Raw genomic sequence first — 24666 nt, forward strand, 5'->3', positions numbered from 1 at the left:
AAACTGGCTGCTGCTCTCTATGCAGGAGTCAAAAACTGGAAGCAGGGCCCAGCTGAGGAGCTCCTTGTGGCTTTTGTTTACGAGGTTGACGAGACTGGGCCTTTTGGAAAGGTCTCGTGGAACGAGTTCTAGACTGTGGTGGATAGGACTTCTTTGGATGGAAGAATGACTTTTTAGTATCCTTCCTGAAAGGCTGTTTGGAGGAATACTCAGAGGGCATCAGAGAGAGCTGGTGAAGGGTCTCATGATGGATCTTGAGTTCCGCCGCCGTCTGCTGAATCTGTTCGCCAAACAGATTTTCTCCTATGCAGGGCAGATCAGATAATCTGTCTTGTCCTTCAGGATGCTAGTCCAAAGACTTGAGCCAGGCCCATCTTCTTGCCGAAATAGCAGTTGCAGATACCCTGGAAGCATTGTCGAAGATATCATAAGAGGATCTTATTTAATGCTTCCTTGCCTCGAAACCCTTGTGCACCAGGGTTTGAAGCTGTTCCTGGAATTGCTGAGGCAGGGGTTCTGCAAAGTCCTGTATCTGCTTGAATAAGACCCTGTTGTACTGGGTCATACAGCTGGTAGGAGGCGATCCGAGAGATAAGCATTGATCCCTGGAAGACACGCTGGCCAACGGCATCCAGGAATTTCTGTTCCTTACCTGGGGGAAAGGAAGAGTGGGGTTTTGATCTTTTTGCCCTCTTTTGGGCAGATTCTACAACCACAGATTGGTGATCCAGCTGAGGTTTCTGGAATCCTGGGGCTGACTAGACCAAATAAATAAGTGGTATCAGCTTTTCTTTTGACCGGAGCAACAGAACCAGGGTGTTCCCAGTTCTTTTGAGAAGATCCAAAAGAACCTGGTGAATAGGGATGGAGGTTATTTCCTTGGGAGCATCCAGGAATTGTAACAGCTCCATCATTTGGTGCCTATCATCTTGCTCAGTCTGTAATTGGAAGGAAACCAATTCAGACATTTCCTTCACAAAATTTATGAAGGACAAGTCCTCTGGAGGAGAACGCTTCTTACTTTCAGTAGGAGAAGGTGGCGATGGTAAATCATCTGTGTCTTGAGATGAATCATCAGTCCAGGTGTCATAGGGATCAGCACCTGTCCCTGTAGGAACCGGAGGACGGGTCTTTGGTATTCCTGAAGGTCCTGGTCTAGGATCTCAAGGCATCGAGGGAAGTACTGGAGGCACCGATGAAGGCATCGAGGGCATCGATGGATGGATCGGTGGCGCCGATGGGCGCATCGGCATCGATGGTTGAGGCATCGGAAGGACTCCCAATGGAGGAATGCGGAACGGTGTTTCCCCTCCTGATGACAGGGTAAGCAGGGACGGCACCAGAGCCATCGGTGACCCAGGATCCATAGGTGGAAAAGCGGCTATAAGCGCTTCCATCTTCGAGAGCAGCAGTGCCAATGCTGCCGGAATGGGATCGATGGTTGGTTCCACGACCGGCACAGATTTCAGCACCAGGGGACCTTGGAGTCTGTGTATCGCCTTATCGATGGCCTCCTGAACCATCCGGTCCAGTTCTTCACGGAGACCTGGAGCAAGCAGCCCCTGCTCTGGAAGGGAAGGAGGAGGCAGAGGCATAGCCGGAGGGACCACCGTTAAAGGCGGAGTTGCGGCTCCCGATACTCGTCCGGGTGAGGGTTGCCTCAGTGACCCAGTCGCAGAAAGGGTCGGTGCCTTTTCTGGACGGGGTTTCTTCGATGGCGGCTTGGACGATGGAGAAGTCGAAGATTTTCCTTCCTCGATGGTCAGAGACTTGCTGTGTCGATGCCGATGTTTTTCTCTACGATCCCCTCGGTCCTGAGGGGGAGTAGAGGTAGTTGAAGGCAGAGAAGTCGTCGACGCCAGACGGTCACCGGCCGGTGGCCGATACTGGCACAAAGTGGTCGGTGCCGGTTCAGATAATGTCGATGCAATGGACGGTGTCGGAGTTTGAGAACGGCAGAGAAGTTCCATTTTCTCCATTCTGGCCTTGCGACCTTTTGGTGTCATTAAGGCACATTTGGTGCAAGTCAGAACATCATGCTTGCACCAGAGACACATTACACAGACTTTATGCGGGTCTGTTATGGACATGGTGCGAGTACAGTCCGGGCACCGACGGAACCCCGACGCCATGGCCTTTGAAAAATTTAGCCGCGGTACGGTCGACGGCCAGTAGGCCGCGAGGGCCAAACTTGACAGGAATCAACCGAAAACGGGTAAAAACTTACCGGAATACCGCGGAGTCAAAAAGTCGAAGGAGGGTTCCCCTGTGGGGTTTGAAAGGTTTTAGTAATTCCGTAAGGAAAATTCCTGTCAGGAATCTCTGTGGAGCTCCTTAACCGCGAGGCTACTGCTGCGTGGAAAAAAGAAGACTGAAGGAGGACCCCTGATTGCTGCAGGGTTGGTGCCATGCTGGGCATGCCCAGTAGGGGCCAGTCAAAGTTCTAGAAGCTTTGACAGAAGTTTTCCGTGATTGGGCTCCATCCTGTGATGTCACCCATATGTGAGGACTAACATCCTGCTTGTCCTGTGAGAAAAGGAGCAAACGCTTATCAGAAAAAGAATGTAAAAATACAAAAACTGGCCACTTAACTGATGCCAAAGTAGGGCACAGTTACTGGCTGGCTGCTGGCCATCGGGAGCTCTGAGCCTCTTCGATGGACTTGTCTTTCAGTATCTCTAAGTCCCCTAGACATCAGCGGGCAAAGCCTGGCATGGCTCAGCCTAATCCTGATAGCCGGGAGCCTGAAGCCTTCCAGAGCTGCCACATGACCCATTTCCTGGAGGGAGACTTTTGGCAACTCCTGGTTTTTTGAACTTACATCCTAGTACATTGTGGGACTTGTTGTCCCATCTTCTAGCCATTTAAATCAGCACTGCAGGTAGCAGAATGCACTGAAATGGGGCTGTCAGAAATCCAGGACTCTCCCTCCAGGGGAGCCGCTCACTGCCCAGTGTGGAGGCTGAGCTTGGGAACCGAAGCGGAAAGAGTCAGACATACGTGGAACTGTTCCGTTGTGGCTTCTTTTTCTCCTACCTGAGTTCTTCCAGCACTTCTTCCGCACTGTTGCCTTTGATAATGAAGACCTCTTTCATCTCGTCCTGCAGCATGTTGCAGGAGTAGCCGATGTTCTCTGCGGTCTCTGGGGGAGACAAAGCTTACGGTCACTGAGCTGCAGTGCGACCCCTCTGTGCGTTATAAACTGCGAGCTGAGCCAGGGTCTCCCACGTCCTACGAAACGTAATTTCCTCCTTCACCTGCCTCTACAAGGGGACCTGCCAGCATTTTGGTAGAGCCAGTAACAGAGCCATACTCTGGGATTGATTCTTGGATCGGAGGATGCTGCAACGGAAGTATTCCCGGGGGGGGGGGCAGCTTTCACGCAACCTCGACATCTACTGAGGGAGCCACGGAAGTGCCACTGGACAGATTGGACGTGCCTTACCATCCTTATCTGCTATCAGATTCTGGGTTTCTATGGGCTAGAGGGAGAAGGGATGTAAAAGAAGAATAAGAAAACCCCGCCATAAACGTATGTATAAATAGATATACCCTTTCTCCCCAGCACAAACCTTGAATTTAATAGACTAGAGCTTTGTCAATCAAGGCAGCTGCTGCACATATCTACTAGATAAATGAAGCTTGACCGACGTGCCGCAAATGCGCAGTAGAGAGCAACTCTACCGTGCATGCGCGGGCAGCACGTCAGTCAGAGCTTGCCTGTAACAAAAATGGTGCGGTGAGGAGCAGTAGTGGCAGCGGCGCGCGCGAGGGAGGGAGGGACCTCCCCCGGAGATCTTCCGTCTGCACCATCCGCAGGAGTTGTGAATGAGCTGAGAAGGGAGGGGAGGGTATTGAGAGAGGGGGAGTGACTGAGAGGAGGGGGGGGAGGGAGGAGAGAGGGAGGGGGAGGGGAAGAGGGAGGGGAGGGGAAGAGAGTGGGGGGAGGGAGGCGAGAGTGAGGGGAGAGGGGAGGAGGAGGAGAGAGTGAGGGGAGGGGGAGGTGGGAGACTAGAGGGTGAGGGAGAATGAGGGGGGAGGGAGGAGAATGGGGGGGGGGGAAGGGGAGAATGAGGGGAGGGAGGGAAGAATGAGGGGTAAGGAAATGGACCGAAAAAAAAATGTTAATGTAGCCTGTTGTTACGGGCTTAATGGCTAGTTATTACATATAATGCCCCTGGTCAATCATACACAGACACGAATGGTGCGGAAGCTGACACGACTGGGACAGGAAAAGGTTAAACTCTCTGCTTCTCTTCCTGCCAGGAAGCAATATGCCAGCACCTTCCCCTTCCTACTTATTATTGTGCCAGCAGGCACATCTTCCTTCAGTCTCATTTGCCCAGTGGCTGCAAATCACAGGTGCTGGAAATCTTCTCATGGTGCCTGCAGGATTCAGAGTCAGCAGAGATGTACTGGGTAACTCGGAGCGCGGGAAGGGAGCGCTGGATTAGCTTTCCAGAAATATAGCTACATAACAGAAAACCAACTATGTAGCAGGGCAGAGCTGACCCCGAAATAATGCTAGTGCATCCTGAAAGCCGGGTAGCCCCTGCAGTGTGCATCCACCAACATCTGTTAGCCTCAGGCAGGCCCCACCAGCTCCTGTGCCATTGCCAGGAGATAAACCTGCTGATGGAGAGCTGTGCTTGGTGGCATTGCAGCTCAGGAATGGCTATGGTTCGGGGAGGGGGGGGGGTTTGTTCCAGGATCACTCAGGCTGTCCTTACCTTGCTTGTCCCCTGTCAGCACCCAGATTTTGATGTTTGCTTTGGTCAGCGTTTCGATGGTCTGGGGAACTCCATCTTGTAACTTGTCTTCTATGGCCGTGGCTCCAAGCAGCTTCGGAAAGAGCAGAGGACAGAGTGCATAGGGTTAGCGAGCGAGAGTAAACGTTACGTCTATGTCTCATTTTCAGTCCCAGATTCGGGCTGTCAGCTCCCACAGGGACGTCAATAGTGCTTCAGGCAAATCCCTCATGAAATGCAGAGAACAATTTCACTTTTTGGATATTTGCTACAGAACAAAAACACATTAAATACCTTTAGACTGTATGAGCAGTCGGGGTCAAAACCTCCTTACATATTCCTGCTAAAATTTGAACTAGAGATGTGCTGAAAAATATTGTAAATCCCAAGTATTCTTCAGCTGGCGGGGTATTTGTGTTTGTAAATCCTGGGTATCAGTGACTGGTGGAGTATTATATAGTCTGCAAATCCTGGGCATTATGAGAAGGTAGAGTATCCATGGTTGTACGTACCTGGTATTCCTTGGATAGCAGAGTATTTGTGATTGCAAACCCTGGATACCCCTGAGATAGCGGAGTATCTGGTTTGTAAATCTTGGGTATTCTTGGATGGGAGTGTAAATCCTGGGCACTATCAGATGGCAGAGTATCAACACATGTAAAATCCTGGGTATCCTTGGATGGTAGAGCATGTGTGTCTGTAAATCTTGGGGAGGTCAATATTCAAAGCTGGACGTTTAAGCAACAAGTTTCAAGGTATATTCAGCATAGAATCAGACACAGAGAGATTATGGAAGAAAAGGATAAATGGTCCATCCAGTCTGCCCAGCAGGCTTATGGTAGTAACTGCTGGCCATACAAGCCACCTTTATACTTATCAGTTTCCCAGACTGTCAAACTCAGGGCCCTTATTGCTTGCTGTTTGAGTCCAATTCCCCGTTCCGTCTTGCCATTGAAGCAGAGAGCAATGCATCAACAGCATTGAGGCTTATTGGTTAAGGATAGTAACCACGCATCAGCAAGTTACTCTCGTGCACTCTTTTCTTCATTCCCGTCCTCTAGCCTTAAGGGATCCACAGTGTATAGAAACTCAGAGCAGCAGCACGGCTAAGCTATATATAAACTTATACGGCTAAGTTTAGACCTGCTGTATGACTCATCTAGCTTAGCCGGTTAATTTATGTGGCTAAGAACCAATATCTCTAGTTAGCTGCATAACTTTTACAGCTAACTAACTCCGCCCTGACCTGCCCACTACATGCCAACATGTTATGTGGCTAACATTTTAGTCGTATAAGTGACTTATGTGGCTTAAGTGGCAGCCGCTGAATGTAGGCGCATATTCCACGACTGCTACTTAGCCACATAAGCTATACTTATCCTGCTAAATAGCACTGAACACGCTTTGAATATTGACCTCAGATATTCTTGGATAGCAGAATATTTGTGCTTGCAAACCCTGGATATTCTGGCACTGCAGAATATGGGGGTCATTTTCAAAGGAGTTACACATGTAAATGTGACATACTATCGTAGCAATTTTCAAAAGCTATTTACTCAAGTAAAGTGCACTTACTTGAGTAAATCCTATGGACAATTCAATGGCATATATTGTAGCAATTTTGAAAAGCCCACTTACTTGAGTAAAGTGTATTTACTCGAGCAAAAACCAGTTTTGCTCGAGTAAATGCTTTTTAAAATCTACCCCTATCTGTGTTATATAAATCCTGAGTATTCTGTCTTGGTGAGGTTTCTGTCTCTGTAAATTTATTTATTACAAGGATTTGTTACTTGCTCACTTATGAGAATACTCAGAGTGATATCCAGGATTATCAAATAATTTACATCCGTGATACATACCGGTAGTACATAAACATAAAACATTACATTATATATGAACATAACTTAGGCCTAGATTTTCAAAATGCTACATTTATAGCACAGATATCAACTGCATTGGAAAAAGGGGCGTGGCTAGGCACATTTGCAGCCTGCCACATTGCATTGGGAAAACGTGGAACGCGGCGGTGTGGCATTGACTGCTGTGATATTGGCTGCGCTACTAATTCCCCCCCCCCCCCCCCCCCCGTAGTGCCCTGGGAAAAGCTGTAGCTATTTCTGGCGAAATTCCCCACGCTAACATGCGATACTTCATCGCTCGCAGCGCTACCAGCCCCTAATTTGCATTAACTCCTCCCACTTCAGAAAAAGTGTAAAATTTGCATATGCAATTTTTGATGCACTGACTATCGCATGCGATAATGCTGTAACGCCCACAATAACGGCATATCGCAAATTGAAGGATGAACCCCCTTAGATAGATTACAGAGTAAAATTAAGAGTAAGAAGAGTGGAGTAAATCCCAGGTATTCTCACAAGGTGGAGTATCCGTCTGTAAATCCCGGGTATTTTGACACGATGGAGTATCAGTTTTGTAAATCCCAGGTATTCTCACATGGTGGAGTATCCGTGTCTGTAAATCCCAGGTATTCTCACAAGGTGGAGTATCTGTGTCTGTAAATCCCAGGTGTTCTCACAAGGTGGAGTATCCATGTCTATAAATCCCAGGTATTCTCACAAGGTGGAGTATCTATGTTTGTAAATCTGAGATATTCTGGCATGGTGGAGTGTCCATCTCTGTAAATCCCAGGTATTAATACAAGGTGGAGTATCCGTGCCTGTAAATCCCGGGTATTTTGACATGAATGAGTATCCGTCTCTGTAAATCCCAGGATTTCTGGCATGGTGGAATATTCGTATCTGTAAATCCCAGATATTCTGGCATGGTGGAGTATTTGCGTCTGTAAATCCTAGGTATTCTGGCATGGTGGAGTATTTGCGTCTGTAAATCCCAGGTATTCTCCCATGGTGGAGTATTTGTGTCTGTAAATCCCAGGTATTCTTACTAAGTGGAGTATCTGCGTCTGTAAATCCCGGATATTCTCACAAGGTGGAGAATCCATGTCTGTAAATCCCAAGTATTCTCCAATGGTGGAGAATCCGTGTCTGTAAATCCTGGGTATTCTCCCATGGTGGAGTATCTGCACCTGTAAATACCAGGTATTCTCCCACGGTGGTGTATATGTGTCTGTAAACCCCGGGTATTTTGACACGATGAAATATTCATATCTGTAAATCCCAGGTATTCTGGCATGGTGGAATATCCGTGTCTGTAAATCCCAGGTATTCTCCCATAGTGTCTGTAAATCCTGGGTATTCTCACACGATGGAATATCCATGTCTGTAAATCCCAGGTATTCTGGCATGGTGGAATATTCATATGTGTAAAACCCAGGTATTCTGGCATGGTGGAATATCCGTGTCTGTAAATCCCAGGTATTCTCCCCATGGTGGCATATCCGTGTCTGTAAATCCCAGGTATTCTCCCCATGGTGGAGTATCCGTGTCTGTAAATCCCAGGTATTCTCCCCATGGTGGAGTATCTGCGTCTGTATATCCCAGGTATTCTCCCATGGTGGAGTATCTGCGTCTGTAAATCCCGGGTATTCTCACAAGGTGGAGTATCTTCGCCTGTAAATCCCGGGTATTCTCCCATGGTGGAGTATCTGCGTCTGTAAATCCCGGGTATTCTCCCATGGTGGAGTATCCGTGCCTGTAAATCCCAGGTATTCTCACATGGTGGAGAATCCATGTCTGTAAATCCCAGGTATTCTCCCATAGTGTCTGTAAATCCCAGGTATTCTCACACGGTGGAGTATATGTGTCTGTAAATCCCGGGTATTCTCCCACAGTGGTATATATGTGTCTGTAAATCCTGGGTATTTTGACACGATGGAATATCAATGTCTGTAAATCCCAGGTATTCTGGCATGGTGGGATATTCATATCTGTAAATCCCAGGTATTCTGGCATGGTGGAATTTCGTGTCTGTAAATCCCAGATATTCTGGCATGGTGGAATATTCGTGTCTATAAATCCCAGGTAATCAGGCATGGTGGAGTATCCGTGTCAGTAAATCCCGGGTATTCTCACAAGTCTGTAAATCCCGGGTATTCTCCCATGGTGGAGTATCTGTGTCTGTAAATCCCGGGTATTTTGACATGATGGAGTATCTGTGTCTGTAAATCCTAGGTATTCTTACAAGGTGGAGTATCTGTGTCTGTAAATCCCAGGTATTCTCACAAGGTGGAGTATCCGTGTCTGTAAATCCTGAATATTTTGGCATGGTGGAGTATCCGTGTCTGTAAATCCCAGGTATTCTCCCACGGTGGAGTATCTGTCTGTAAATCCTGGTTATTCTCACTGGGATTGTACACAATGCTTTTGTGGGCATAGGGAAAAACAGGTGATGCCTGGTTACCAACAGCCTTCCCAGTGGCTTAAAAGCGAGGCAAAAATAGAGCCACAAAACGTGATACCAAGCAAGGAATTATACTACAGGAAAACAATTTAAGATACATACGGACACGACCAGACTCCCTCCAGCCCCAGCCTTACAAACATTTCTAGGGAAGGTGAGGCTGACGGCAATGCTCAAGATCACCAAAATCCTGAATTGTTATTATCCTCTCTATGCTTCTGTCATTTCATGTTATTACTACCAGTATTTCAAAGATTTTTACGTTTTCATTTCACTGCTTTTATTTTTTTTTTAAACTCCTTTGGGGAAGATTTTGAGTAGCTTGTGTATTTACACGTATGTCGGCGCTCTTACCACACGCACTTTGCAGCCTGTTTCCAATGAAAAAGTATTCTACCCCACGTGTGCAGGCGGCGGAGGTGGGGGAGGGGAGGACAGCATTCGCCCTTTTTAAAACCCCATGTACACGGGTACCCCTATGGAAGCACACCCCCTGAATGTGCCTTTTTCTCCAGGCTAGGAGAATGTCCATGATGCAATCCCACAGGCACATTCAGCTGGATTGGTGGGTGGGGAAGGATGCGTCAAATTTCAGCCAGGCTGAACTCCCTGGATAGAGCAAAAGGCTGTGAACATTACCCTCCCTGTTTGTTACATTGGCAACCAATATACAAACTGCCCAGACAATAAAATATCCTGAATCTGAAGTAAGCAGCCACATGCCCCGTGTGACAGATCCCCAGTCAGAGCACCAGTCCCTTTTCCGCAGGAGTGTCTAAGAAGTCATCCTCGCTGATGTCCCAGAGACCAAACTCGACAGAATGTCCCGTCCCCTCTAGCGTTCGCTGCTAAGCGTATTAGAAATGGAAAACTTTGCATTACATGCTCTTCTTCTCTAGGCTAACAGGATCCCACGATGCCTTCCCAGATCTGCAGTGCACTATACATGCACAAAGATGTGCACCGTGGACAGCGAATCCTGATTAGGAATTATGGAACCTGGGAATTGTTAAGTGACAGCCTTCAGAGTCTGACTGGGGCCGACATCCTTCCGCGGCTTTCATTGTACAGTGGGTCGGTCACTGCTGCGGTATTTACTCCACACACTCTCCAGAGCCTCAGGTTGAGTCACTGCACTGGTATTTAATGCACACACCCTGCAGAGCCCCAGGCTGAGTCACCGCTGTGATATTTACTCCACGTGCTCTCCAGAGCCCGCGGCTGAGTCACCGCTGCAGTATTTACTCCGCACACCAGGGGCGTCTTAAGGCAATCTGCTGCCTGAGGCGAAGGATGAGATGGCGGCCCCCCTCTCCCCTCTCTCTCGCTGGCATTCACACGAAAGCACCCTCATACATGCTCTCTCCCCTCCCAAGCACCTTCATACATGCTCTCTCTCACACACACACACACACCCCGCCACACTGGCAATCTCTCACACACACACCCCGCCACCCTGGCAATCTCTCTCTCTCACACACACACACACACACACACACACACACACACACACCACCAGCTGCCACTCACTGACACACAAGCAAGCTGCCTCACACACGCGCATACACACAAGCTGACTCTCACCCAAGTACACACACACACACCCTGCCACACTGGCAATCTCTCACACACACACAAACACACACACCCCGCCACCCTGGCAATCTCTCTCTCTCTCTCACACACACACACACACACACCACAAGCTGCCACTCACTGACACACAAGCAAGCTGCCTCACACACGCGCATACACACAAGCTGACTCTCACCCAAGCACACACACACAAGCAAGCTGCCTCTCTCTCATGTGGGGGCCTCTCTCTGTTCTTCAGCCGCCGCCAGCCTGAGCTCCAGCGGCGGCCCCAGCCTCTCTCTGTTCTTCTTTAGCTCAGTGGCGTAGCCGGAATTTAATTTTCAGAGGGGCCCAAGGTTAACATGGGTGGGCAGTAGACATACGGATCTAGGCCCTACTAATTGAACTCTTATCGATAAATAATACCTTAGCATGCACCCTACAATGGATTTCTGAGTAGTTTGCAACAGCCATCATGCATGATGAAATTTTAAAATAGTTTAATTCTATTACTTCAAGCACCTTCCAACATTAAAAATGCCCTATTTATATTAACTTATTTTATATTTATTGTAGTTTATGAATACACAATATCATGTAAAAAATAAACAAAGAACACTTCAGAAACATCTGTTCCAATCATGTAATAAAACAAATATCAATATATTCTTTTATGAGTCCTCTTTCCAAAAATGCATAAAACTACAATAAAACAGCAATAATCATATTAATCATCATAGAAAGATTTGCAACAGGTGCAGAACAGAACTAGGATATGCAAAAAAAATGCAAATTCCAGTGTCACCTCAGTGACAGTAAAACACATTCTGTTCACTGCCAAACACTTTGTGAAGTAACACAAACCCTACAAATAAATAAATCCTCAGTGACAGTAAAACACATTCTGTTCACTGCCAAACACTTTGTGAAGTAACACAAACCCTGCAAATAAATAAATAAATAAAACTACCATACCATAACAGCAGTAACTCTCAGGACTCAAACAGCAGCCCCCTTATTAATGAAAAGGCAGCAAGGCAAACATTACACCAGGCCCTAGAACACTAATACACTACCTACTGGGCAAACAGAACAAACCAGAAGGCTACAAATCCCTACAGAGAAACTAGATGCTAGCCAAATATTGCATCCATGTCACACATACGCAACACAGACAAGAAAATTGGTTCTTACCTGCTAATTTTCGTTCTTGTAATACCAGGGATCAGTCCAGACAGGGGGTTGAGCCTCCTGTCCAGCAGATGGAGACAGAGGAAAATCTGAAAGGGTATACTATATCAGGCAGTGCTTACCCTGCTTCTCTTCAGTATAAACGTTATCAAAGCAGAAAGAATAATTTAATAACCCGAGAAAGATCAAGCAAGTAAACAACCATAACTTTGAAATTGTAATTTGAAATTCAAACCATTAAAAAAATGCTCTTATACACATATATCTGTAGTAGATACTTCCGGTACATTAGAATTTTGAGATAAAGTAGAAATTTCTCAATCAGTGTCTATGAAAAATTTTGAGCAGAGATATCACAGGTAGCTGAAACCAGGGCGGGAGTCTGGACTGATCCGTGGTACCACAGGAACGAAAATTAGCAGGTAAGAACCAATTTTTCTTTCCCTGTACGTACCCGGATCAGTCCAGAGAGTGGGATGTACCAAAGCTTCACTAAGTAGGGTGGGACCGAGATAGTCCCACTCGAAGCACCTCTCTGCCAAAGGAACCAAAAACTGGTGCCTGTACATCAAGGCGATAATGCCGAGCAAAGGTATGAAGAGATTTCCAGATAGCTGCCCTGCATATCTCCTGTGGGGAGACCAGCTGGCTCTCTGCCCAAGAAGTAGCCTGTGAGCGCAATGAATTGGCCTTTAAGCCCTCCGGAACCGGCCGGCCCTGACAGATATAGGCCGACGCAATCGCCTCCTTTAGCCAGCGAGCGATGGTAGCCTTAGAAGCCTTGTTTCTCTTGTTGGGACCACTCCATAGAACAAAGATGATCAGAGACCCGAAACTCATTTGTGACTGATAAGTATTGCAATAACACTCTTAACATCAAGGCGCTTAAGGTCTCCACCAGGCGTGTTGGCAATGTCATCAGGAGAAAAAGCAGGAAGTTCCACTGACTGATTTAAATGAAAGGAGGACATGACCTTTGGTAAAAAGGATGGTACTGTCTTGAGGGAAAAACCCGACTCAGAAAAATGAAGAAATGGTTCCCTGTACGACAAGGCTTGGAGCTCGGACACTCGTCTAGCTGAGCAGATAAGAGACCAGAAAAACCGTCTTAAAGAGTTAGATCCTTAAGCGTGGCCCTACAAATGGGTTAGAAAGGAGCCACGCAGAGGACTCGAAGGACGAGATTAAGGCTCCACGACGGACAAGTAGCCTGGACAGGCAGGTTCAAATGCATAGCCCCCTTGAGGAACCGCCACGGCATAACCATCAACCCGTCCTAGAAGGGAACTGAGAGCTGAAACCTGAACCCACAGGGAACTGAAAGACAAACCCTTGGAAAGGCCATTCTGCAGGAAGGCAAGGACCTGGGACACCAGGGCCTGGCGTGTAGGCACTTTTGAATCAGCACACATCGTCTCAAATACTTTCCATACGCGAACATAAGCGAGAGAGTCGTCTGATGGCCCTGGAAGCCAGTAAGCTGTTCTCTTTGGCGGCATGCCATCTGGATCGTCTGGCAGCCTCCCACATTGCGAGGAAGGAGAATATTTAGGGCGACTACCTGAGTTGTCAGCACCTAGACCCCGGCAAGTGGGAGCTGTCCGACGAGGCGATGGATCTCTTCATGCGCGGTAGAGGAGTCTGAAACTGCTCAGAGAATGGCTTCCAGTGGGACAGCAACGCTTTCTGCAAAGGTCGCATATGCGCAAAAGCCCAAGGAACCAAATCTATAGTGGAAGCCATAGAGCCCAGAACCTGAAGATAGTCCTAGGCTGTGGGAATCGGGAGAGATAACAGATGTTGAATTTGATTCACGAGTTTGATCGCACGAGTCTCGGGGAGCAAAACCTTGCCCACGCTAGTGTCAAAGCGTGCTCCTAAGAAATCCAGGACCTGAGAGGGCTTGAGATTGCTTTTGGGGAAATTGATGATCCACCAAAGGGAAGTGAGGACCGACAAAACTCTGTTGATCACCGACTCGCAGAGCATTTTCGATTTTTCCCGAATGAGCTAGTCGTCCAGATAAGGGTGGACCAGGACTCCCTCCCGACGGAGGAATGCCACCACTACCACCATGTCCTTGGTAAATATGCGAGGAGCGGTGGCAATCCCGAATGGAAGAGCCCAAAACTGAAAGTGGCGCCCCAGGATGTTGAAGCGAAGATACTTCTGGTGTTCCTGACGGATTGGGATATGCAGGTAGGCCTCCTTCAAATCGAGAGAGGCCAGGTATTCACCGGAGCAAACTGCCACTATGATCGCTCTCAGGGTCTCCATTCGAAAATGGGGAAGCTTGAGCGCTCTGTTGACTCTCTTGAGGTCCAGGATTAGTTGATTGGAGCCGACCTTCTTGGGAATGACGAAGTAGATGGAATATTGGCTGGACCCTTGTTCCTTCCGGGGAACCGGGACTATAGCGCCGAGCTTCCACAGCCTGTCGAGAGTCTGGCACACCACGTGACGCTTCTGGCTCCTGCAAGGAGAAATTAGATAGTGGTCCGGGAGATCCTGAGCAAACTCTAAAGCATAGCCGTTTTCGATCACCTCAAGGACCCACTGATCCGAAGTGATTTTGATCCATTCCTCGAGAAAGAGGGACAGACGTTCACCTAAGTTGGGAAAGGAGGAATGGGCCAGCCGCATCTCATTTAGAGGACTTAGTGGCTGATCCTTGGGGGTGAGCCTCTTGGAATGGACGTCGTCCATGAAAGGAGTGAGACCAAGATTGGGACCTAGAGGAGGTAGGTCTTTGGGCAGCCCCCGCGGCTTGTTATACCTGCACTGCCCACGGAAACAAGAGTGCGATGGAAAGAAGGACTTAGACTGTCTAGGGCGGTCCTCAGGCAGCTTATGGATCTTATTTTCCCCCAAGGATTTGATAAGCTGCTCTAGGTCCTCTCCGAAAAGCAGCTGACCCTTGAAGGGGAGAGTGCCCGCGATTTAGAAGAGGAGTCCGCCGCCCAATTGTGCAGCCAGAGGAGATGCCAGGCCGACACCACGGAGACTATGGTTCTGGCTTGCACCCGGAGGTGGTCATAGAGGGCATCCGCCCCGTATGCAATCGCTGCTTCCAGCCGTTCTGCCTGTTCCGCCTCTGCAGACGGGAGGTCCTGGGTGCTGAGTAGTTGAACCCACCTAAGGCTTGCCCACTGCATGAGACTGCTACAGACTGTCACCCGGACCCCGAGTGCCAAGACTTCAAATATGCTCTTGAGATAGACTTCTAACTTGCGGTCCTGAAGGTCCTTCAAGGCGGTCACCCCCACTACCGGAATGGTAGTCCTCTTCATGACTGCGGAAACCGAAATGTCCACCTTGGGGATCTTGAGCATATCAAGACACTGATCTGGGAGAGGATAGAGCTTCTCCATAGCTCTGCTCACTCGCAATTCGGCATCCGGCGCTTCCCATTCCTGCAGGAGTAACTGCATCAGCATTGGATGAAAAGGGAAGGTGCGTGGAGGTGCCCTCAGGCCAGCCAGAACTGGGTCTACTTTGCTAGATGTCGAGGCCCCTGAGCTGTCCTCCGGAGGAGCATCTATGCCCAGCTCTGCCAAAACAAAGGGTATGAGGGGATCCAGCTCCTCACACTGGAACAGGCACAATACCCATGGGTCATCCCCCTCCACTGGAGAATTCTGAGAGAGAGAACATCAATATCTTGGTCGGGGTCCGGAAGCTGAGGGGCTGGACCAGCGGGGGCCAGAGGGACTGGGGCCCCTGGTACCAACCGAACCCGGTTCGCTCCTTGAGCATCAGGGATAGTGGTTCCCTTAGCTGGAGGTTCCTAGGGGCCTTAGCAGGAGGAGGGCCTATAGGAGGCCGAGCAGGCGAAGGGTCCGAAGGTGGATCACCCTGCTGCATCAGACTGGCCACATATGCTTTACGCATCAGAAGAACAAATTCAGAAGTAAAATGTCCAGGTGCTTTCCCTGGCATCGGGGGAGGGGGGTCAATGAGTGGTTGAGGGTCTGAGCCTGTGTCTGGAAGGTCAATGGGGCTCAAATCTGGTGGGGAATGAGAAAAATTCTCGTCCCCTCCTCCATCCAGCTCCAATTCTGAAACGAGGTCTGGAGACAATATGGCCGCCGTTCCCGTGGTTTGCAGGAACGGGGTCGACCTCGCTGCATGTTGCCGAGCCGCGAACGAGTCGCTGATTTATCCGACGCAGAGGGACCTTCCCCACTTTGTAGGCAACGTAACAGACTCCCTTGTGGGAAAGCCTCGAGGCAGGCTCCCCGCACGCAAGACAAAAGGTAGATCGAGGCATGGAGGGAGGGGGGGAGGGAGCCGAACTGCCGCTGGAGAACGGCAAAAGTCGTCAGAGCCTGGCTGCGAGCGGGAACGAGCTATTTCAGCTACCCGCTCCATCCCCTGGAGGTATCAGCTGTTAGCCGAGCAGGAAAACTCCTGTTCTATTTTTTTTTTAGTTTTGCTTGCAAGACAGAGGAATGAGGCTTCCCTGTCAGCAGACCCGATGCATGCTACTTCTCTGGGTCTGCTCGGGGGAGGGACTGGACCACCAGTGTCACCCCTAGCCAGGCAGGTCACCGGGTAGGGTCCTAGGCCGATCACATCAAGGGGCAAGCCCCCCCCCCCCCAGGCCCAGAGCGTTGCGTCCGGTCTCAGACGGCTTCGACCTTTGTACCTCACCTTTCTCTCTGCTCTCCCCGCTAGACTTGGGAAGATGGCTACCGCCGCATCTGCAAGCCGCTCTCTCCGGCGTCCCCGGAACACGGCTATGGCAAAGCCTCACGCCATGTTTCTCCTGATGGCCTTCTAGGGTGCGCGCGCGCGTGACCCCCATCTTTATCCACGTCATGGCGGGAACCTCGGGGGCGTCCCCCTCGAGTGACGTCACGCCATCCGGGGATTTAGCCTGCGCTTGTTTGCTAGCTCATTGAGTTAGCAAGGATTGGACTTGCTGGACCGCTGGAAGCTCTCTCTGCCCTTCGGGGTATTCTCTAACCTGAGTACCCGCTCCTCGGGGGCCCTTTGCTTTCTTTCAGGTGCCTTACAGGGATCAGGTACTCGCTCCTCGAGGGCCTGCTCTCCCTGCCTCGGTGCCTGTACCATCGACTTCTGCCTGCTGCAATCGCCACCTATGCAGCTACCAACTTACGGGCCGATTCAGTAAAAACGCGGGAGAGCGGACGAACGGCCACTCGCCGGTGCACGCGATGCAGTATGTAAACAAGGTGGTGCGGTAGAAACGGGCAAAAGGAGGCGCTAGGGACACTAGCGCGTCCCTAGCGCCTCCTTTTGACCCGGAGCAGCGGCTGTCAGCGGGTTTGACAGCCGACGCTCAATTTTGCCGGTGTTGGTTCTCGAGCCCGCTGACAGCCACGGGCTTGGAAACCGGACGCCGGCAAAATTGAGCATCCGGTTTTTGGCCTGTTAGTGAGTAATCTATCAGTCTCTCTCATCTACAGCCCTGCTGCACTGGGAACCTGCATCCGGAACTCCCTATACTATCACTGTGAGACGGGTCTCCTTTGCCGAGAATCCCTGGACGGTTATATCAGGATTGCCTCGCTACTGCCACCTCTGGTGGAACTCATCAGCTGTTTAATAAAAGACAAATCTCTGTGATTGCGCGTCCTGAGTCTTGCCTGGTACTGTGGCTCCTCACAGGGCTCCTCCCTGTGGGCGTGGTCACCTGCACAGTACCCCGAGAATCCACTCAAACATCTGAAAACCATAACAAAGAGCAAGAAGCAAAGTTGCTGCTCCTTAAGAGAGAAAGGAATTTAAAATAACAATATCCTTTTTTTTTTTTTAACTTTATAAAATTATAAGTACTTGCTTGATCCGAGAACAAGACAGAAGAGAGAGAAAGAAAAAAAAAAAAAACTTTCCCAGGCGAATAACTGTCTAGAAAAGGGGAACCGCAGGTTCTGCTATCTGCTGGAGACAGAGAAATACTGAAGGGAAGCAGGTTAAGCACCGTCCTGATATAGGATACCCTTTCAGTTTTTCTCTGTCTCCATCTGCTGGACAGGAGGCTCAACCCACTGTCTGGACTGATCCGGGTACATACAGGGAAAGACCCTTACCTGATACAGAATAAGGGACTACAAATTAGAAACAAACAAGCAGACAAAACTGAAATGGAAAGCCAGAGAAACCAGAATCTGTGAGCACTGGAATACTGAGGGAAAAGCAAAATACAAATATATAAGAAATGCACATTGAAAAAGTACTTTAATGAATGTCTAAAGTTTGATGGTGGTCAAATACCACTTGTTAATAAGGCTTTTTTCCTAACTAGATTCTTTAGAAAAGCTGGAGAAAGTCGCTTGGAAGCTTTGGAAAACTTGACCCAATTTATTGAAAGTTCTGATATTGACCTTATTAGTCTCCTTCATTTCTGAGGGGGATGTTAGTAAGGTAATGCGTAACTATTTCCTAAATATGGGTCTAGAATTTCATGGCCAGGAAGTAAAGATCTTCCCAGATTTATCAAGACCGACCCAGGTTAGAAGAAGGGAATTTCTGAACTTTAGACCTCGTTTTGGCTTTAGGATGTACATTTGTTTTAAAATATCCATGTCGTTGCTTAATAGGTCGTAAAGATGAGAAATGTGTGTTTTCAGCTGTAGAACAACTTAAGTCCTTTTTGTATGCCAGAAGTGTGACTAGTTCCATCGCAATAGGCCAATAAGTCTGTTTGTTAAGAATACTGACAAAAACACTAGGCCAGTTGTTCCTGAAGGATTAGTATAATTTTGAGCTCCTTTGTATTCCAGGCTAGGAGTCCCATATCAGTTTTCTTCGAATATAAGTACATGTATAATTATATTGTTTCAAGCTACTATTTTCTTGTTATATTTGTTTTGTATGATACATGTCTTATTTATCTGGCGAAGTATGTGAATAATACTTTGTAAAAAAGCAATAAAATATGAATTGTAAATAAATAAATAAATAAATGCACATTCCCAAAGATGGCATATTCCAATCGCAGAAAGGCAAAATAATTTTTTTTTACCTTTGCTGTCTGATCTTATTTTTCTAATTGATTGGTTACAGTCTCTTTCCCCCATGTCTATCTTTTCCTTTTCCAGGGTCTCTTTTATTCTGTCTTCTTTCCTTCCTCCTTCATACACAACACAGATGCTCTCTCGCACATGTTCTCTCACACACACACTTTCTCTCACACAGGATCCCACTCTTCTGTGCTCTCTCTCACATACCCACAGGTTCCCTTTCCTACACAATAGGCTCTCTCAATCTGACATAAGAACATGCCATACTGGGTCAGACCAAGGGTCCATCAAGCCCAGCATCCTGTGTCCAACAGTGGCCAATCCAGGCCATAAGAACCTGGCAAGTACTCAAAAATTAGATAGATCACAAGCTACTATTGCTTATTAATTAGCGTAATAGCAGCTTATGGATTTTTTCTCTAGGAACTTATCCAAACCTTTTTTAAACCCAGTTACACTACATGCTGTAACCACATCCTCTGGCAATGATTTTCAGAGCTTAACTATACACTGAGTGCAAAAGAATTTTCTTCAATTTGTTTTAATTGAGCTACTTGCCAACTTCATGGAGTGCACCCTGATCCTTCTGTTATCTAAGAGAGTAAATAACCAATTTACATTAACTTGTTCAAATCCTTTCATGATTTTGTAGACTTCTATCATTACCAGTTGAGTATAAAGATGGTCACCGGCTGTGGGGGAAGATGGCTTTGGCCGTCACTGTCGCGCTCAGTTTCCTACACCCACTCCCTTTCAGCTGCTTAAGCAGCAAAGTCCATGCTGGGAATCGGCTACCGAACCAAGGCAACCTCTGAGGGATCTCAGAAATCGCCTCTGGAATTCTCAACCGGGGGAGGGACCTTTAGGTATCACCACAGGAGAGCAGGGCTCTATTTTTTTCTCCAAATTATATGTAGAATTTCTCCTTCCAAAAAGTACAGCAATCCCCATAGGGAGAGGTACATCCACCACCTGCTGGAGACAGAGAAACACTGAAGGGCTGAGGTCACTGCAGGGGTATATTTTATTTATTTATTTATGGCTTTTTTATACCAACACTCATGATACCAATCATATCGTATCGGTTTACAATAAACAGCGGTGCAATAACATTAAGATCGATGTGAACAGTAGGTGAAGAGAGAAAAGTGAATGAAAGTTACAATAAACAGGGGCACTTGAACTGGGAGGAGGAAAGCCAGAGGTATGGCTAACATAGAGATACTTAGTCTCAGAAATAAATAATATCTAGACATCTACTTAGGACTATAATAATCACTTGTACTCAGGATTGAATATTATCAAATATATACATGATATCCTATACCTAGGACTGTGGAATATCATATGATTCCTGACTAAATAGTAATTGTTCATATATCTAGGGTGATGTCAGCTTTGAAATCTGACTCCATCTCCATGAGCTGGCAGAGGAGCTTAACCCATTGGTCCTGAGTCAATCTGGCTACATGCTAGGAAATGCAGTATTTATTTCGCATAATCTCCAAAGCCCCAGGCTGAGTCACTGCGGTGGTATTTAGTCTGCATGCTCTCTAGAGCCTAATATTGATTCTAGACCCATACCTGCAGGTTGTTCTCGATCTCCTCATACAGCTCCGATAACATTTCATCCCGATTATTCAGCGCTGTACTAGCTTCATGGTGCCGTTTTTTCCAACTTTCAAAATAAATTTTATCCAAGTCTTTGTATGCTAAAACCAGAGTGCGCAATCCATCACCTGCAAACTCCTGTAAATCAGAATTGGATCAGAAATGAGCACAGCAGTAGTTTTGGTCTGTGCTGTTAACAAGCTGGGACTACCATACTCCTAAAGGATACACACCCACTCCTACAGGTTACACACTCAGTCCTACAGGATACTCACCCACTCCTATAGGTTACACCCTTACTCCTACAGTTTACACACCCTTTCTACTGTATACACACTTACTCCTGCAGGTTAGACACCCTCCTACCGTATACACACTCACTCCTATAGGATACATACCCACTCCCATTGTATACACACCCATTCCTACAGGTTACACATCCTCTCTATGGTATATACACTCACTCCTACAGGATACAAACCCACTCCCATTGTATATATACCGGCTCCTACAGGTTGTACACCCTCCCTACTGCATATACACTCAATCCTACAGGTTACATACTCACTCCCATGGGTTACACACCCTCTTACTGTATACACACTCACTACTACAGGTTACACATCCTCTCTACTATATATAACCTCACTCCTACAGGTTACATACCCTCTACTGTATTCACACTCACTCCTACAGGATACACTCCCACTCTCATTGTATATACACCTATTCCTACAGGTTACACCCCCTATCTACTGTATAAACAATCACACAGGTTACACACTCTCTCTTATTGTATGGACACTCACTCCTATGGGTTACTCATCTCCTCAACTGTATCACACTTACTCTTACAGGCTACACATGCCTACAGGTTACATACCCTCTCTACTGTATACACATTCACTTCTATGGGATGCACACCCACTCCTACAGGTTACCCACTAACTCCTATGGGTTACACATCCTCTCTGCTGTATACACTCTCACTCCTGTAGGGTACACACCCACTCCTATTGTATACATATTCACTCCTACAGGTTACACACCCTCTCTACTGCATACACATTCATTCCTACAGGATACAAACCTACTCCTATGGGTTACACACTCACTTCTACAGTTTACACACCCATTCCCATTTTATACATACCTACTCTCTTTTTATACACATGCTCTCCTACTGGATTCACACACTCCCATACTGTATATACCCTTACTCCTATGGGTTACACAATCATGCCTACCAGATACACACTCACTCCTTTTTTTATATACATCCACTCCTACAGGTTACACACTCACTCCTACAGAATAAACAACTACTCTTCCTGTACACACACCCAACCCTACTTCATACATATTCACTCCTACTGAATACCACCCACTATTACACACACTACCTGGTACACAAACCCCTTACTACATAATTCAACCCCATTATTACAACATGCACACCAGCCCACTACTGCACACAAGGACTACTACATGGTAAATGGTAAATACCCTCTACAATAGTACAGACATCCATTCTTACATTATGCACACTCACTATTAAAGGACACATACCTAATTCTATTGCATACAACCATTCTTATAATGTATGCACAAATAACAGAGGCTGGTGACACCATATAGGCTAATTGATTTATTGAGGCATGAGTTTTCAAGGACATGAGTCTACTTCGGCAGTCACTACAACAGGATATGCAATCACTCTTTCTGTATACATACTCAGTACTACAGGACACATACTACCTATTACTAAGTGCATGGCTATTGTAAATGCATTATACAATCCCACTCTTACAGAATTTACACCTACTTCTAGTACATACACACACCTATTACAGCACATTCACTAGTACTGCTCCAATATATACACCCACTGCTTATAGGATACACGTCTTCTACTCCATGCACATCCTGTATTAGCATATTATATCCCTAACTACCAAAAGCACATCTTCTACTACAATATAGAAACCTATTCCAACTCCATACACAGTCACTTTTACTTTATATGCACATATTACTACTGCATACATACTTACTACTATCCATTACTTCAGTACACTCACGCACCATGGAATTCACAGCCACTACTACTGCATAAAAATCCATATATAGGTACTATTATTGAAATCACATCTCATTTTATATATATTACACACACATACATATAAACACACACTAACTACTGAATTCACACCCACTACTGTTTGCACACCTAATGCAATACTGTTTGCACACCTGTTACTATAATAAATGCATGCGCTACTGCTGTACACATATCTACAGTGTGCTCATGCTGGAGGTAACACGACTAAGCCTCTCTTTTCCCAGACCCCTGTTACTGTGTCACTCACATTCAGGTGCTCTGTGGTGGTTTCCTTCAGGTCCTCACAGGAGCTGTCCAGCCGTTCATACACAATGGTGTCTGCACCCTTACAGTACAGTATCAGCCTTCCCTCTGGGCTCCGCACTGCAAAGGAACACCAGAAGAAGTCAGACAAGGCCACATGAAATCATTTTCTGCTCTCCCAGAAGAACCTCAGAGTGTTTTTCTGAACCTTGGGCATGTTCCACGTCCCTGTTTCTGAGCTCCTAAAATCGTGGGGGTCTCTGGAAGTTTCATATTTCAGGGAGTGGCATTGCAAAGTGCAAGAATGCAATGAAACCTGCACATAGAAATGATGGCAGAAAAGGACCAAATGGTCCACCCAGTCTGCCCAGCAAACATGGTAGGATCTGCCGTGCTGTACAGTTCACTCCCATACTTATCAGTTTCCCAGACCGTAAAAGTCAGGGCCCCTGTTGGTTGCTGTCTGAGTCCAATTCCCTGTTACCTCTTGCCGTTGAAGCAGAGAGAAATGATGGAGTTGCATCAAAAATATCAGGCTTATTGGTCAAGGGCAGTAACAGCCGCCATCAGCAAGTTACCCCCATGCTTGTTTGTTTTCCCAGACTACACAATTCATTGTCCCTGTTGGTTGCTGTCTGAATCTAATTCCCCTTTTCCCCCTGCTGTTGAAGCAGAGAGTAATAGTGGAGTTCATCAATCATATGAAGGCTTATTGGTTAAGGGTAGTAACCACCGCATCAGCAAGTTACCCCCATGCACTCTTTTCTTCATTCCCACCCTCTAGCCTTAAGGGATCCACAGTGTTTATCCCATGCCCCTTTGAAATCTTTCACTGTTTTCGTCTTCACCACCTCCTCTGGAAGGGCATTCCAAGCATCCACCACCCTCTCTGTGAAGAAATATTTCCTGACGTTGGTTCTGAGGCTTCCTCCCTGGAGTTTCATTTCATGACCCCTAGTTCTACTGATTTCTTTCCAATGGAAAAGGTTCAAAGTTTGTACATCATTAAAACCTTTCAGGTATCTGAAATACCTGAAAGGGATGATATCTCCCCTGAACCTCCTCTCCTCCAGGGTGTACATATTTAGGTCCTTCAATCTCTCCTCATAAGTCTTCTGATGGAGACCCCTCACCATTTTGGTCGTCTTTCTCTGGACCACCTTCCTGTCTCTGTCCCTTTTGAGATGAGGTCTCCAGAACTGAACTTAATACTCTAGGTGAGGCCTCACCAGGGACCTGTACAAGGGCATCACCACCTCCTTTTTCTTACTGGTTATTCCTCTCTCTATGCAGCCCAGCATTGTTCTGGCTTTAGCTATCGCCTTGCCACATTACTTTGCCATCTTCAGATCGCCAGACACTATCACCCCAAGGTCCCTCTCTTAGTCCATGCACATCAGCCTCCCCCCACCCATCACTTACAGCTCTTTTGGATTACCGCACCCCAGATGCAGGACTCTGCACTTCCTGGCATTGAGTCCCAGCTGCCAAATCTTCAACCACTGTTCAAGGTTCCTTAAATTCCGTCTCATTCTCTCTGCTCCTTCCGACATGTCCACTCTGATGCAGATCTTGGTATCATCCGCAAATAGGCGCATGGCTCTCATCTACCATACCCATTGGGTAGCGCTGCTGAGAATGACTCTGATAGGGCTGCCTTAAAGCAGGTCTCTACGCTATTGTACACGGCAGCTTCTGGGCACACAGGAAAGGAGAGGGGCAATGGTGCCCACTCTTCAATCACTCCTCACCTTCAATGAGGGCCTCTCTATAGGAGACAGAGCGGGGGGGAGGGAAGGGGTGTTGCTGCAAGATAAGAAAATTGGTTCTTACCTGCGTTGACCAGTGACAGAGCCAAAGTAAACGG

At 47.3% G+C, this 24666-nt stretch overlaps 1 protein-coding gene across 7 annotated transcripts in view; it reads right to left on the reverse strand.

Moving 5' to 3' along the window:
- The window catches only part of LOC115078839 (phospholipid-transporting ATPase ID-like), a 215351-nt gene that overhangs the window by 52496 nt on the left and 138189 nt on the right, over nt 1-24666 (reverse strand). For all 7 annotated transcript variants that reach the window (XM_029581907.1, XM_029581893.1, XM_029581903.1 and 4 more), the window contains 4 exons: nt 22804-22919; nt 20408-20572; nt 4731-4842; nt 3037-3142 (listed from right to left, as the gene is read on the reverse strand). In XM_029581907.1, the coding sequence (XP_029437767.1) occupies nt 3037-3142; nt 4731-4842; nt 20408-20572; nt 22804-22919 (499 nt within the window). The remainder of the gene's footprint in view (nt 1-3036; nt 3143-4730; nt 4843-20407; nt 20573-22803; nt 22920-24666) is intronic.

This window comes from Rhinatrema bivittatum, chromosome 1 (assembly GCF_901001135.1).
Source record: "Rhinatrema bivittatum chromosome 1, aRhiBiv1.1, whole genome shotgun sequence".
Lineage (NCBI taxonomy): Eukaryota > Metazoa > Chordata > Amphibia > Gymnophiona > Rhinatrematidae > Rhinatrema > Rhinatrema bivittatum.